This window comes from Rhamphochromis longiceps, linkage group LG6 (assembly GCF_057381845.1).
Source record: "Rhamphochromis longiceps isolate RC_006_pf linkage group LG6, R_longiceps_female_GT1.1, whole genome shotgun sequence".
NCBI classification, from domain to species: Eukaryota; Metazoa; Chordata; class Actinopteri; order Cichliformes; family Cichlidae; genus Rhamphochromis; species Rhamphochromis longiceps.
In genome coordinates this window covers 26,706,892-26,724,022 of record NC_140562.1, presented here as the reverse complement: position 1 = coordinate 26,724,022, position 17,131 = coordinate 26,706,892, and the positions used below count along the sequence as shown (strand labels likewise).

At 41.0% G+C, this 17,131-nt stretch overlaps 1 protein-coding gene across 2 annotated transcripts in view; it reads left to right on the top strand.

Moving 5' to 3' along the window:
• The window catches only part of zcchc7 (zinc finger, CCHC domain containing 7), a 53,535-nt gene that overhangs the window by 20,374 nt on the left and 16,030 nt on the right, over positions 1-17,131 (top strand). For both annotated transcript variants that reach the window (XM_085409955.1, XM_085409956.1), the window contains 4 exons: positions 9,393-9,442; positions 10,299-10,436; positions 10,524-10,694; positions 14,416-14,451. In XM_085409955.1, the coding sequence (XP_085266081.1) occupies positions 9,393-9,442; positions 10,299-10,436; positions 10,524-10,694; positions 14,416-14,451 (395 nt within the window). The remainder of the gene's footprint in view (positions 1-9,392; positions 9,443-10,298; positions 10,437-10,523; positions 10,695-14,415; positions 14,452-17,131) is intronic.

Sequence of the window (17,131 nt, the reverse complement as noted above, 5' to 3'; positions counted from 1 at the left end):
CCAGAGTGTAACCCCTTATTGGCTGCCCTCTGCTGTTGTCCCTCCTACACACACACACACACCCATCCATGCACACATGCTGAAGCGCCGGCAGATAAAAAGGCATTATGGTGAATTCCACTTAATGACAAATTTTTAATTTGGGGAACAGGGCCTGGTGAATGGAGCTTAATTACCGGGGCCAAAGATCCCTCGGAAAAATAACCCCCTCGACGTGCCCAACCTGCCCGATAATGGAGCGCTCCGCAGAATGGCTCAGATTAACCAACGCCGTTTATCAACCACCACCCCACCCCACCCCACCCACTCCCCCCCTTTCTGTATAATAACAAAAATAACAATCATGAAAATTCTATCTGCCTCCCAGCCCCCATCACCCCGCTTCTTCTCTCGCCTTTCCACCCTCCCGCCCACTGCCTGGCTCACTCCCGCAGGAGGAAATTCATCAAAATGAAATTGAGGTTGCAACTCACTGGTTTTATTAAAATATATTTGCCCCTCACAGACGATGCGTGTTGTGCCACAGAAGACAAAAGGGGCACCATGAATAATTTGGTCAGATATTTTTTTTTTGTGTAATGTTTTTGACATTTTGCGTCTGCTTACACAAGTACGACTTTAGCCATGAAATACTTGTTGACTATAGTCTGCTCTACCACAACACTGATTTAGGGAAACTCCATCCTGATTTTTTTTTTTTTTTTTTTAACTTATGGGTAGCTTTAATGAAGCTGAATCTTTTTTTCATTCAGGCAATTATATAAGCACAAAGGATTAAACTTTAAAGTTGGAAAATTTTGGGATTTTGGAGTGTTGGTTGGGCACTGCCAACACTTTGCAATGTAGTCATTGTTTATTTACATGGCTTTACCATTTAGAGACGTAACTGTAAAGCTTCATTAAAAAATGTCAAACAATTAGTTAATGGGCAAAAAACATTTGACTGGCTTGTCAGACTTCAATCTTTTAATAAATCTGTTTGGTATGAAGCTTACATTTTTGTGAATACATATGCATTTGTTCCACTTATAGTGTCTATAAAAATACAGTTATTCAGAATAACTCTTCTAGACTGCTCCATCTCTTGATTTATGTGTTTTTGTTTGTTCTTAACAGCCAAAAAAAAAGTGCTGCTGTAGCTTTAAATCAGTCTATAATCTCCCAAGTTCACGGCTGTTAAAGTCCCAGACAATGATCTAATCCGATACTGAGACATGAACAAATCATTGTGATAGTAAGTGTTATGTAAAAAATATGAGTTGTAACTTCTTCTTTTTTTTTTTTTTTATTGTCATGTAATGTGTCATCAGCACCAGCGATCCAAGCATATTTATGGCAGTTAAATGAGTCAATTTTCAATTCAGCCTCCTTTTTTGAATCATCGGTGACGATATGATGGTACAAGTCAGGACTGTGTCTTTAATAAGAGCCACTCTGGTTATCAGCAGATTGATGGAGATAATTTCTAGTTTGAATTGAAAATCTGCGCTAAAGAGGCAGCTAACGGATATTAAAAAGACACAGTGACTACGTGTCTCCTGTCAGTCCCGGACACGTTTTGGCTCAGTTTTGGATAACTCGAAAACACGTACACAGGCACACTGGGGGCACACAGCCTCGTTCACTTTTCTTGGCCTTCTCTGGTCCCCGTTGTTGTGTACCCTGATTGGACCATGTGGTTGCCATGCGGTTGCCAGGCCGCGCCCCTGCTGTGTGGTAATTGGTGTCTGTGGTGCTGCTGCGTGGCGATGGTACTTTGACTGACAGGTTTGGCCACCTGCCCTGCCCTGCCTGCCAACATGGCGTGGAAGAGGGTGAAGAGGAGGGGAGGAGGTGGCACAGGCTGGCAGGGGGTGAGCGCTCGATGTGTCACGGAGGAGGGGGTGGTGGATATATCAGATAATCAGACGGGCTGTGTTGAAATATGTGTTTGCTGAACATAAGGCAGATTCAACAGGGACCACGGTGATGGCATCCGTCTTCGGTTTTTCACCGAAATGGCAAAAAATTAGTGGAAAATCATTTTGGTTCTAGTTTTAAACATTGTCTTTGATAGTAATTTCATCCTGTTTGATCAAAGTGAGGCTAATGAACGCTTTCTGGGCTGTTTTCCAGAATCTTGTAGCAGAAAGAAATAGTTTGACCACCCAAGCAGATGTGTAAAAAATCTGTCTCTTTGGCGTTTTTTAAAATCTGCTGCCTTTGATTATCTGGCCGAGGGTCAAAACCATTACAGTCGCTGGTTTCTTTAGGTTCTGTGGTCATGACCACAATTTTTGAAATAAAGCTAATATAACTTATAGTATTTGATATAATGTTCTCTTGAGTTACGCTTTGAGTCCATGATGTTTTTGGCAGTATGACATAAGACATGTCATACTGCCAAAAACATCATCACGAGCATGAAAGAAATATTTTAGTTTTTAAAAGATATTTTTGTATTCCATTGTTTTTCTTATTAATTACACTAAAAATAAGAGTTTTCTATGCACTTCTGTGCTTTATCTTGCAAGTATATCAGTATGCCTCCTGGGCGGTGGTAAAGTGACAGAGTAGCACAGTTTGCCTTTGCCTGTTGAACTGACAGAAGGAATATGTGTAAAATTACAGGCACGTGTGGGTCAATTTTAAAGATCCGTATATGGACCAGGTGCGGCTCTCAGTTGATGACACCCATCTTTAACCTTTTTGACTTGCTGGTTTGCCACCATAGCATAGATGAAATTCACCCACAGACATATAAAGCAAACCCTCCTATGTGATTTTTTTTTTTTTACGGAGGCAGACAGACTTGATTCTCTTGAGGTAAAAACAAAGACACCCTAGTTGTTAAATAATGTAAATAAAGTCTAGAAATTAAACATCCTCATATGTTTCTCATAAAGATGGCAGTACTCAAAGCTTGAATCGTTTTCTACATAAGGAGTGAACAGGTGTCAGATTTAAATGTGCATATACAGTCTTATTGCTCTCATAACATTGATATTCATAAGTTGCTTTATATTGCCCAGTTAATACCAGGGAAAAGAACACAAACTGAAATATCCCCAAATATCTCTTATCTTGTAAACTATTATAAGCCTGAAATGAAACTTTGTTTGCCATGAGATTTTCTGTCTTGCCTTAAGAATCTAATCATGAAAAAAAGGTTTTCATAACCCTCAAGAATGTTTTTCTTTCATTCCAGACAGATTACAGCAAATCCCTTTTGTAAATGATGCAAATATTTGCCACAGAGCATCAGCATTCACGTTTTTTCGGGCTCTAGGTATGTTTATATCCACATATATACATTGTTTTGTTTTTAATTTACAAAAAAGTATTTTACATATTGGCTGAGGTGATTCAAATCATTGAGGATAGTGCAGTTGTGAACAGTACTGTAAAAAAAAAACACAGCACAAATAATATCATTTTTACATCATGATGTCACAGCTGGTTTCAACTGGTAATGGCAAGAAAAGCACAACTTCATCAAACTTCAGTTTAACGAAATGACCTTGTCAGGAGTAGGCAGTACCCAAACTGGGAGTCTTATGGAGCGCCGCACCAATCAGTCCCAGATGCTTGTGTGGTCCTATGTGTAAATTAATTTCCTACTCTTGTTAGGCCAACATGTACACCACCAGGAACCTGAAAATACCTGAACTGAATCCAGTCACCATTCACATAATTATTACACTTGTGCTTTTGAGCCAAAACATCTCATGTGGCGTACCCTCTTCTTCTGCGCTGCGAGACTGGAGAATTGGTGCCACCAGCTGTTTATCTAAAAATGTTAGTGGGTGGAAACATTTGCGCTACATTTGGATGGAAACCACCTCTCTCTAACAGAGAGATAAGTAGAGATTGGAAAAAAGGAATTTGAAGTAAGTAGTGTGGTTGTACAGCTGTTTATCTACTCCCTACGTGCCAAACATCTGCACACTAGGGTTTATGACAATATGATTAAAATTTTCCAAAAGGCTACTGTCAGTCCAACAACTGTGAATTGTTTATTTATTCGTGGAGAGTTTTGAATACATACAGTTGCTAGCTTTGCTAGCAACATGCAGCTAGCTTTGCTAGCAACATGCAGCTAGCTTGGGTTTCAGGACAGCATGTTGGTTCAAAAATATGTCACAGTATGGAGTGAAGACATCGACTCTGATACTTTTCTTTCTGCGATGCTGGGTTTCCACAGCACTGTATCCGCTAGTCATAGTAATAAAAATCTCCGCCAATCTTCTGTTGTGTTTTACGGGCTTGGTCAGACTTTTCTCTCAAATTAAAGAGAGGAGTTAAAAATGTGGTGCTCTGTACATGTCTGTTGGACAGAAGGGAAGGCTGTAGGGCAAGGGTGATGTCACAAAGGAAACACTTTCTTGTACACACTCACACACACACGCACACACTTAGAGCATGCACACTCCCACCCACCCTCACCATTGTCATGTATAGTGTTGCTAATCCAGCCCTGTCGCTTTGGTATCAAACATAACCTCCAATTTGGGAGGGGGTGGGGGGGGGGCAAGACCTCTTACACATTCCCTTTGTGGGTGTGGGTGTGTGTGTGTGTGCGTGCGTGCGTGTGTCTGTGTGTGAGACGGTGCCTGTGTGTGCGTGTGTATTAATGGGTCTGGTCAGCAGCTTGTATAATGGGCGGGCTGGCCTAGGATGCCTGTTTAAGTGTCGGGACAGGGAAAAAGACTGGGGTAAGGCAGATCCATTGAAGCCTTTGATGTTGCTGGGACAGAGGGGAGAACAGCTTGTATATGACACACACACACACACACACACACACACACACACACACACACACACACACACACACACACACACACACACACATTTTAGGAAACTGGTAACTGGTTAGAATTGCAGTTGATTGTGTCGTTGATGTTCTCAGTGCTGTCCTTGGTTTACCAGACTTAAACCATCCTGTCTGGGCCTCATCCCATGTGTGTGTGTGCACGTCACCCCAGGAGAGCTGGGTGTTCATGGTTCATTAGCCACATGTACACTTCCGTTCTGTTCTCACTGGTAGAAGAGACAGATTTAAAGCATTCACACACATACATCCCCCCCACCCCTTTTGTTTTGTTCTGCCGACTCTGATGAACAGGAACGCAGCCTCCTCCCCTCTCCTCCTCATCTTCTAGTAATCAGGGTACCTATGAGACAGACAGATAGCATCTGTTGCCTTCTCTCCCCTGATCAATCTCTCCCTCTGTTTCTCCCCCTCTTCCATGTCATTGTGTTGCATTTCCCGTGACGATGGAGTGATGAGATAATGTACGAGATGTCCTGCAGAATCTAAGTCTTTGGAACCCTCAGTAAACGCTGTCAGTGAGCTGCTTCAGAGAGTCATAGCAAATGACTTGAGCACCACTTGGTGCTCTTAACATTAAACAACCATTTCTCTCTTCAGGATATTTGGGTTTAGACCACTAAGATGGCTGTAAGGAATGCTTTGCCATTAGATCTGCTCAAATTGAACAGTTGGAGTCAACATGGCGGAGGCCTCTCTTGAGTGCGTTCAGCTGCTCGGTGATGTCGCTGCCATCTGCTTTTTGAGCTCCAGACTCCTTCAGATCTGCTGGGCCACGATGGAACGAGGGTTTGGTATTGAACAGGGCCTCAAGGTTGATTAGCATATTTTTACCCTGTGTACAGCCCCCCTCCTTCTTCTTTCCTCTCCTCTCCAGCACCCCTCCACCCATGTGTTTGATTCCTCGGCCGTGACAAAGAGCTTCACCCTTTATTTGGTGTGTTGTGTTGGTGAGGTGGGGGCATCGAGTTGGGGGCGTTGGGCTGGGGTGTGTGGATAGGGGGTTAGATTAAGGGAAAGCTTCCTGCTCTTTATTTGGGGAGTCCCCCCGGGAGGTGCTTTGGGAATGACTTTCGTTGAGTCACTAACGCCTGCTCACACACATGCACACACACACCACACACATGCACGCACCTTTCACCCCTGCCTTTTTTTCCCCCCATTGACTGCTGGATACCGGTGACACACATGCGTTCTTCATACAGAGGCCCCCCAGTATGCTCACACTTAGATCAGTACACCCCACCACCACCATCACACCCACCCTAAACTACTACAGTTTAATATAAGTTACTTCAAAGTGATGTGCATAGACAGAGACAATGTGATACAGCTTACATACATAATAAATGTAAATACTCAAAACCTGAAGTGAACATACAAAAGCAAACCAGAAGATTAAACAGTCATCTGTCGCTGTACTTTCCCCACCCCCAGCAGAGCTGAAATAGTTTTGTGGATTCATTGATTAACTGATAGAAACGCTATTCTGTGAAATTGATAAATTAGAATAAAAATGGTATCTTCTAGCTTTTTCAGGATGAGCCTTTATTTAGTTTTTTACTTGATGTCTTAAAAATTGTTTTATTCAGACAGTTTAATATTAGGCATTACTTTGGGCTTTGTCATTGTATTTATAGTTAAAACAGCTAACCAATGAATAAAGTTACTATATGGGGAAAATGTTTTTGTCCCCTTCTTGATTTAAATGTTTCAGACCATTAAACAAATTTTATTATTGGACAAAGATAACCTGAGTAAAATAAAATGCAGTTTTTGAATGATTATTTTATTTATTATGGGAAAGGAGCTATCTAAACCTACCTGGCCTTATCATAAAAAGTAATTACCCACTTGCCAAATCACAAATTTAATGTGATTAACCACGCTTTTTGGAAAACTAGCCACGCTCAGGCCTGATCACTGCTAGATCTGTTGAATCAAAAAATCATTTAAATAGAATCTGTCTGACAAAGTGAAATAGGCTAAAATATGTTAAAAAGCAACACATTATGGCATGATCTAAACTTAAAAACATCTGAAAAACAAAGTCATCGGCATCGATCATTCTGGAAAGGTTTACAGAGCCATTTCTGAGGTTTTGGGAGAACCACAGAGCCATTATCCACAAATGGGGAGAACATGGAACAGCGGCGAACTTTCCCAAGGGGTGTCCGGTGTTCCAAAATTACTCCAATAACACATCAACGACTCATCAAAAAGGTCACAAAAGAACCCAGAACAATATTTAAAGAACTACACGTCTCAGTTACCTCAGTTAAAGTCAAAGTTCACAATTCAATAATCACAAAGAGACTAAGAAAAGATGGCATACACTGGTGATTTGAGGACAAAACCAATGCTAACCAAAAAGAACACAAAGACTTGTCTCACATTTGTCTTACAGTCTTGGGGGTCATCAACATTTTGATGACCCCAACATTTTGAAGACTTTTGGGAAAGACTTTCTGCAGCTAAGCGGATGGCACAACATAGAAGAGCTAACTTGTAAGGCCAGGACTCCGCAATCTGTTCACACCTACAAGCCAGTGGACACTCTTTCAATGATGAGCATGTACACATCCTGGACAGGGAGGAACGCTGCGGGGAGACAAGGTGGCCGTTTATTTTAAAAGGAAAGACCATCTCTTAATTGAGAAGGAGGCCTACATCTTTCACAATCTTTCAGTGCTGTGATTGCAGCCATTACCCAACTCTGTGAATAATACTCATGGCCATTGATCAGTGTTCATTGATCAGTATTTGGCGATCTGTAGTCATGACAATTTATATATTAATGATCAAGAAACTGACCTGACAGCCCATTCTTTGTCAGTGGTGTTAGTTTCAGTCATAATGCAAATGTACCATTTATAAGGCTGGAGAAGCCTGCAGTCAGCTGAGACTGAAGAAGTCACTTGGATGCCTAACAAAACATTTCACCCTCTGAAAAGGCTACGTCCAGATGAACAGAATCAACTTTTTGGGAATCATCTATGATGGTGGATTATATCTGCTTAATTTAAGGAGAAAAAAAGCCCTAAAAAGGGAAACTGATGCATTATCATTCAATTTTAGCAGGCGTGTCAGTTCAGTTAATTAACTTTCTGATTTGCTTCTGCCTGCTACTTTCTCCATTTTCACCTGAGTTATTTCTTTTTCATCCTAAATTAACTTATTTCCGTTCACTTTGCTATACACCTTATAGACATTTGACCACTGCATCATGAATATATAGCAAGAAGATGCAATACAACATCTGTCTGTTGGGATAATTTTTCCTTTTAGAGATGATAGGTATAAGGTAATACCAACATCTTTACAGGTCGTTCTCCAAATTTATCAGCTATGGGAGGACCATCAGGTGATTTTGAGTCAAAATTTCAAGCTTACCTATGTGATGACATTAGGTTGCTTGCATTGGTTTTTTGTTTGCTTGTTTTTGTTTTTTTTTGGAGGTGAAGGTCGTGGCAGAAAGAAGCCCCATCCAAACAGCAGCCATTTTAATTTGTTTGACAGGGGAGAGAGGTGATAACCTCCCTCCGTAGCCGCTCACCCGGGGAGGAAAGGTGGGGGGGAAAGAGAGGTAGAAAACAACGAGAGAGAGAGCAAAAGCAAAGGAAGGGAGGGCTGAGCAGAATGGCGATAAGGGGCTGGATAGAGTCAGTAAAAGAAAGAACAAACGAGAGTGGTGAAAAAGGAGTGTGGAATATTTGATTATGGCTCAAGGCTGTATATTTGTCTAAAAGCTAAAGACTGTCAACCAGCAAATCGCAGGGGTCGACGGATGGGTGTGACTTTATGTGTGTGTGTGAAAACACGCCAGCTTGTGTGGGTCATTGCTTATCAGAACATAATTTATGCCGAATACACATGTCTGTGTGTTTCTGCGCGTATGTTTGTGTGTATGTTACGATTTCTGGATGTCAGTTACAGTTCTCTGGGCCTGAGGAGAATACAGCGGCCTCCCTCAGGGTGCTGTTAGTGCCACTCTCATACAGATGTGCTGGGCTGCGACTGTGTCAGTTTCTGTGTGTGTGTTTGCGTGTGCGTGTGTGCATGCATACCATTCTCTTACAGGAAACTAAAGTTATTCCTCAGGGTTTCCTGCTGGGGTGGGATCTAGACACTTGAATCTATCAGTTCTTATCAAATATTTGTTCCAATTGTTGTTTAATGTTACTGTGAGAAAAGATTTCAAAAACGATATTTTCCTCTTGTTTTTTTCTCACTCATTTGTCATATAAAGCCCCACGTTTGAATGCAGCTCTGATGTTCATCCATTGTAATTGCTTTTAGGCACTCTTAAAAACCATGGCTCACGACTTGTGTGTGTGAACATGTTATGCTTGGTAACTGCAATCCCTTTGTTATTCTAAAATTTGCAAATTGTAATTGTTCACTTACTTTCTTGTATTAAAGTGCTCATTACCCAGTAACTGATGAATTCATGTCAGGTTTTTTGTGTTGGTTTGTATTACATTCAGGAATAACTAATAAACCTTATAACAGAAAAATAAGAGCCTAGCATAGTCTTCTCCCTTAAATTTGTTTTAAAATGTATTTTCTTCTTCTCTTCCAGATGTTGATGCAGAAGGTGAAACTTGGTTGGTTTCAGACAAAGACAAGGAGGTGGGTGGCAATGAGCAGCTTTTTAGTGCTTTCTGTTTGTTGCCGCTTTGTTTTTGGTTTCTATCAATCAAAATCAACTATAAATAAACATAAAAGCTAGTATTTGCATTACTCATATAGTTTTAACTGTGTTATTTTATACTGAAATGATTATTAAGAGTTCTGGTAAAAAAAAAATCCTAATGCAAGTTCAACATGTAAAGCCAGCTCCATATGTATTATTAAATAACAACAGGCCCCACCTGGTCATGAAACTGCCTGCTCAGTCTGTTGTCCAATTATGTTTGAGCATCTGGGGCACTATGTATGAAAGTGAAAACAGTTAAAGTAATACTTCTGTAAAATCCCTTCAGTCCCATCTTGATTGTTTAGTGTGAAATTCCCGTGGTAGTGTACAGAGAAAAAAATGTGTGTTCGACCAACAACTTAGCGACTCAGTCGTAGCAAAAGTATTGAAATGGCCTCAAACATTTAAGCACTGAAGCTGACAGAATATCCTAGTTAGCCTAGTGTTGGTGACCTATTGCTTAATTTTAATAAAATGCAGCCACACAAACAGCTGACTCCAAATATATATTTATTAAATGTAAACATCAGTAAGTTAGACCCAGTAGCATGAGTTTTTTTCCTCATAGCTGCCAAAAAATATTGAGTTCATCTTGTAAAACTATTGATGCAGCTGCTTTGTCCTTGTGTAATTAACACCAACAACTGACAGAAAAGTGAATGATGAGGCTTTATCGACCAAACACCAAGCACTAAACCCTGTGGCTATATATCCTGTATGGCTACAGAGTTTCTTGATCCTTACACTAACACCGTGATGCCATTAATGCACTAAACTTGTGTTTTTCAGGCTCAAATCTATAACAAAAGAAAAGGTGTCAGGATAGCAGTGCAGCGGGTGTCGAACAGATACTATACTGATAAGAACGTCAACTGCCGAAACTGCAACAATTTTGGACATCTCTCCAAGAACTGTCCTGACCCTAAAGTGAGTCCTGATCACCACATAGTGGCTCATATAGCACTTTTATAAGTACATAAAGGTTCTAACCACGTTTTGTGTGTGTATGTGCAGAAGTTGCTGCCATGCTTTCTTTGTGGGACTCCAGGCCACCCAGCCCGTGACTGTCTCAAAAGGCACTGCAACAACTGTGGCCTGCCAGGGCATCTTTATGATTCCTGCAGTGAGAATTCATACTGGAACAGACATTGTCATCGCTGCAACATGAAGGGACACTACCCTGACGTGAGTATTACACCCACTTTTATTTTACTTGAGAGTCAGACTTGCACTAGATGATCCAGAATTGTGGATATGCAAACATTATACGCATTTCAGAGTGTTGAACATTATATTCCCAAATCATGGGAGCTATGAGAATCCTTCATTTCTCTGTGAAGGTTTCCCATGACGATGGTGAATGTTGTTTCTGTTGGGCAATAACTCCTGGCGTTGTTAGTTGTAAAGCTGATATGTAGTTGAGGTGTTGGCTCTGTGCAGGTCAGTCAGGCTCTTCTAAACTAAAGTAATGTATTGCCCAGCTGAGACTGGAAAGGCCTTTCCCAAAAATCACTTTGCTGTGACTTTAATATTTTCTTCCACTGAAAGTAAGAGACCACAGAGCTCAAACACATGTACACTTATAGTTTTAACCAGAGAGCCAGTTTGACACAAAGAAGCTCAAACTGCATAACAGGACCAAACTGAACACATGCATGTACACATGCTTAAAGCTGAGGGAGGCAACATGTTTTGGGGTAAAATGCATATATGAAGAATTACTGTACACACAACTTCACTTTGCTCTATGATAAAACATGGGAACTGCCACAGATTGATACTGCGGCTTGGGCTTTTAATAAAAATTACTGCTGAACATAGAAATCAAAACCGCCTTCATCACAATAAATGTGGTTTGTTTTTCACTTTTTCTTTCCACTATCATCGTTTTTTCCACCTCTCACTCCCTCCCTCTTTCGCTTTCAGTAATAATGAGTGACCAGGGGTCAGCAAACGCTGCTGTTCACATTAATTGATACACTTCAGTAATTACAGCTTAGTTATGTCTCTGCCATGCTGCATATTCCAGCTATGGGCGCGTGCGTGTGCGTGTGTGTGTGTGTGCGTGTGTTGGCACTGAAGGGTGAATCTAATGACCATCAATGACAATTATCCCGCCGCAGTGTTCATTACCTTGCCCATTTACACTAATGCCACAGAATGGAAAACCCTGCAAGAAGTCAGTCTGTGTCTCTCCACCTCACACCCCACTCTTTCTCTCCCTCTCTCTCTCTCTCTCTCTCTCTCTCGCTGTCTCTCTCGCTGTCTCTCTCTCCTTCTCGCGCCCTGTCTCTCCGTCAGTCAGTCATGTACTGTGCTCTGTGTAATGGATGAGTAACCAGGTGAACACCAGAGGGAGAGTGTAGGCCAGGACACACATAACCCAATTTTTTCTTTTTCTCTTGCTCTCTCTCTGTCTCTCTTTCTCTCAATCTCTAAACCCATTCCTTTCAGCTCGTCATCCAGATCTTCAAATTGATCTCATTCTACTCTTTTGCATATTGTTTTCCAACAGCAAACAAAGGTGCAAAGTTGTGTGGCATTGTAATTACCTTTTTCTTGGAACGTATCACTTTTTTTCTCCTCTTTTCCTTACACTCACAAATTATACTGTATGTATTAGTGTCTGTGTTTGAGAGAGAAAGAGAGTCAGGTCTCAGTCCCCTGGGCCTTTCTGTGTCTCTCATTAAAGACAGACGGTTGATGGAGCGCGAGTGTGTCGCTCGCCTCGCCTGTCGCCCTCGACAACAACACACTACCCTGGCGGTCTGGAGGGAGAGAGCAAACGGGGGGGGGGTTGAAGAAAAGAAAAGAGCTAGATGAGAGGTGGAGGAAGATGCAGCTGTTGAAATTCATATTTGTTCTTGTATGTATTCAAATCAGAACAGATCACATTAAGCCAGAAAAAGTACCTACTGTTCTCACAGGCTGCTGTTTCAAGGTCGGGATTTGAACCCACACTTGAGGTCAAATTAGTGACTTTTTAGTGGGATTGTAATTTATATATTTTACAAAATATGTTGAGGAACTTTGGTGTGACTGAACAGTGCTGTTTGCACAGAACAGGCTTGAATTTGTCTCCCTCATTCTGTCTCACACACTCTCTTGACTCAGTAGGTATGTAAGTAGATAAATCTTGTTGCCTGCGGCATTTTCAATTTCCCAGTGGGAAGTGGTGGCGGTTTGGAAAGGATGTTGGAACGCTTAAGGAACAGCGTGGAGAAGCCCCGGAGATAATGCTTTAGCCACACTGGGACAAAACGACTGACTGCTTTACTTACCGACTGACTGCAGAGAGACACATGGATAGAAAATAGTTACTGAGAAATCAAGGTGATCAGACTCTAGAGAGAGATGCAAGAAGAGACTTATGGTCTTAGACGGGCAAGCAAATGACTCCGTGGCCTGCCAGGAGTTTCCATTCAGCCTCTGAATTGTCTTTCTTGTCTTTTCTCTCACCAGTTAGACTTTCATACCTCTCCCTTGTGTTTTAAAAATCTGATGTTGATGTTTTCAAAATGTTTTGTCCTGATTTTGTGTGTACTGTCAGAGTCCAAGTAAACTGGTATAAATGCAGTTTGGTCCACAGGTTTTTGGACAGTTTATCTGTATTTTTTCCTCTCTACACCAACACAGTGGATTTTAAAAAATCAATATGTGACTGAAGTGTGAACTGCATTTATTCATAGTCCCAAATATTCAGTGGCTCAAAAATAATTGGACAATTGAGTGATAAACAAATTTAGGAGATAAAGAATATGGAGTTGATTCCAAATGTTGAGCTTTAGTAGCTGTTAACTGGATACCTGAGGTCCAAGGTGCTGTCAGTGCAAGTGAAGGACGCAATCATTACGCACATACTTTAGGAGTGGTCAGGTCTACAACCTGGTTCAGTCTTGAAAAGAAGTTATAGATTAGACACAAGAGACACCTTTATGAATGGAAATAACAGAGGGTTTTCAACAAGGTGCAAACCATCGATTCCACTCAAGAATAGGGAGGTCAAAAAACATCTAAAAGAGCCTGCACAGTGCTTTAAAAAACCCTCTTTGAACAGATGAAGCCAAGATTAACGTGCACTAGAATGATGGAAATAGAGAAATATTGAGAAGAAGAGAAGCAGTTCATGGTCTGAAGCATACCACACCATCTGCCAAACATAGTGGAGGAAGCGTAATGGATGACGTGGACATGTATGGTTGCCAGTGGAACTGGGTCACTGTTTTTTTAGATGAAGCGACTGCAGATAGAAGTAGCAGCATGAACTCTGAGGTGTACAGGGCTGTGCTGTCTGCTCAGCTCCAGCGTAATGTTGCAAAACAGGTTGGACAGCAAATGGATAATGACCCAAAGGATAATGCAGACATTAACTAACAATAATATTCTTCAATGGCCAAGTCATTCACCTGATCTTAGTTCAGCTGAGCATGCTTTTTACTTACTTGATTCATTGAATTTAATTTCAGTTCAGGTTTATTTACATAGCACCAAAGCACAATAACAGTTGCCCCAGTACACGTTTACTGTAAGGTCACTGAAAAAAGAGAGCGTAGGGAGGCAGGACTGAAGACAGACCTGCAGATTTTAAAAGCACAGACTGCAAAAATAAGGACTCCATCTATGTATTAACTACTATAAAACTATTCTCTCATTTTTTTATTATGCCAGTTTGTCCAATTACTTTCGAGCTTTTCAAAATGGGGAAAAGTGACTGTAATTTCTAAACACTTTGTTGAATACTTCATTAAAAACCCTTGAATTAAAGTTGAAATTCTGCACTACAATCACATCTTGATTGTTTGATTTAAAGTTCATTGTGGTGGAGTATAAAAAAAGTGTTGTTTTTTTTTTACAAAGCTTTGTAAAAGGTATTTAATGACACAGTGTGTGTGTTTTTCTTTTTCAGGCTTGTCCAGAAATCTGGAGACAGTATCACCTGACAGTGAGTATCTTTTCACAGAAAAACTCTGTCAGCAAGTGTCATAGCAGAATTCTTCACACTCCTTCCATTTCTCCAGTTATTAGTTCTTTTTTTGTGAAAGGAGGCTAATATTGTATCAGGTTCAGTCCTGAAAAATGAGAAAGGTCCCGCTTCTTTTTTAGAAACGATGCCAAAGTCGAACAGACTGTGTGCAGGGGAAAGGAGTAAAGTGTAGGTCAAGTATACCTTTTGGATCAAGGGTTCAGATGGTGTTCAGTAGTTTCCTCTGCTCGCACTCGAATCTTGAGCTCATAGATAAAAATTCTGAGATTTGTATTTTGCGTTTGTCTAATAGCTCTTTAAAATAAGGGAAGCTGCTTTTAACTTGTGGTATGAATTCATACAAATGACAGTAAAAGTGAAAACAGGAAATCATTAAACACCAAATGTGTTTTTGTTTTCTATAGAATGTTTCACCAAATATGTCTTAGTTTAGGTTTGAATTTTTTCTTCAGTGAGTACAAGTGGAAACTTTTGTAAATGTGCATATTTGATTCATTACTTTACTGAAAATATTAAATATGTAACTAATGGTACAAACAATTTTTGTATTATTATATTCATGATAAATTATTTAGCAAAACAAAGGAGGTAAAAGGAGGTGACCTGAGAACAGCAGAACGAGTGGTTTTAAGTGGAAAGTCCCAAAATTTATTAAGCTTGGGAAATTGTGAAAAGCAATTTGTGTGGGTTTAGTTTGCACCACGTTTATGTAGGATTTCTGCTCAGAGTCTGAGTTAAAGCCAAGAAAGATAAAAAAAGAAAAATGATGGTAGTGAGGAGTGATAAAGCCCAATCTAAATAGACATCTTACCTTCTGAAATTTGTCTTAAAAAATACATAAAGCAACATTGTAGTGAAACATATCAATTAATAGCTCATTAAAGTATTTTTCAGTGGAAAATACTAACAAAAATAAATGTACTTAATTGTAAAACTTTGCACTAGCACTAAGCCGGACTCTCACCACTGCTGAATTAGAGTAATTGATCTTCTTGTTACATTTATTTTTGAATCGTCAATCAACGAGGTGTTTCCATGAGTTTCATAGAGGCAAAGGTGTCATGTGATTAGTCAATAAGTCAGTCGTGACTGGTATTGACTTTGCCCTGTAGCAGGTAAGTGAAGCGTGGGGGTAAGAAATATAGTAAAATATTAAAGAAGTACTAAAAGTTATGGGAAACTTGTCCTCCTCCTTTTCTTTCATCAAGTGCTCATGTGACATTAGTGTGTGTGTGTGTGTCTGTGTGAGACAGAAACAATGTGTCAAAGAGTAGAAAACTGTTTGACAGTCACATGGGCCATATGTCAGTGGGGAGGCATTTGCTTATTTATATCTGTGTGTTTGTGTGTGTTTATCCAAAATCTCAAAAGATAACTAGTTTTCTTGGCTTCTTACTTCCGTGTGTGTGTGTCTGTATGTTTGTGTGTGTGTGTGTGTGTGTGTGTGTGTGTGTGTGTGTGTGCATCTGAGCGAGGGGGTGATATAGACCTCAGCCTAAGAGAAAAGAGCAGCTTGTTTGTCAATTAAAAGACGTGATAAAGCATGAAATGGGCTGCCAACACCACGTGGGACGAGGGAGTGAGAGAGGGGGAAGAAGAGTGTGTGTTTGCATATATCTTGGCATGCACTGTGTGTGTGTTAGGGGAGGTCTGTCACTCTCCTCTATGGAGATTAATTAGCAGGGGCTGTCTAATGAAAAGGCAGCATCGTTAGCGCTAGGGTAGCACGGCGGGAGAGATGGAAAGAGGAGGAGGAGGAAGTGGGAGGAGGGAGCGGGACAGAGAAGTTCCAGGGGAGACGCTGGCAGAGAAGATGGGAGTTGAGTTTAATTGTTGCTCCTGTGTTTGGCGGATGAGCCTCTATGATTTACAGCGGAGTTTCACTTTGAACCACAGACGAAACGAGAACATGCTGACGAAAGTCTCCGGTCGCCTTGCGGGATGATGAAACCATTTTGTTTTTTTGTTCCCCGCTGCACTTCCGCATGTGCGTTTGTGTGTGCAATGGTGTGCTTTAACGGGTGGAGGATTGTGACCCAGGTCTAATTGAAGTATTTAAGCCATTTAAGCACTGGGAGCAGAAGGTCGTTACAGATCCAAACTGGCATGGGGGCTAGGGGCCTGCGCAGACACAAACACAGTCTCACACATACAAACACACCCACACACATGCATACACAGAGCTCCTTCTGTTTAAGACAGCCTCATTTTATTCATGATGCTGCTTATGACCCTGAACTCCCCAATGTGAGAAGGTGTGTGTGCGTGCGTGTGTGTGTGTTTGTGTGTGTGTGTGTTCGCTTTGGGAGATGTGACTCTGTCACCTTCCGCTGGGCTCAGCCAGGTGTGAAAAGGCATTCTGTCAGACCTCCCTGCTACTGGGTCCATTTATCCTTCGCTGTGTGTGCGTGCTTGTGTGTGTGTTGGGTCCGTTTATCTTCCATGAGTGTATCTGTTGTCTGCCTGCACCTGGCCCTCAACTAACAAACTCCTCCAAACCACACAGTATAGACCACAAAGCCCTGGGGTATTTACCGAGAAAGTACGATACTGACACACATGGACACACACAAACACACACAAACACACACACTCCTCCTACAAATATATAGAGCAGCAAATGGGGTAAAAAGATATC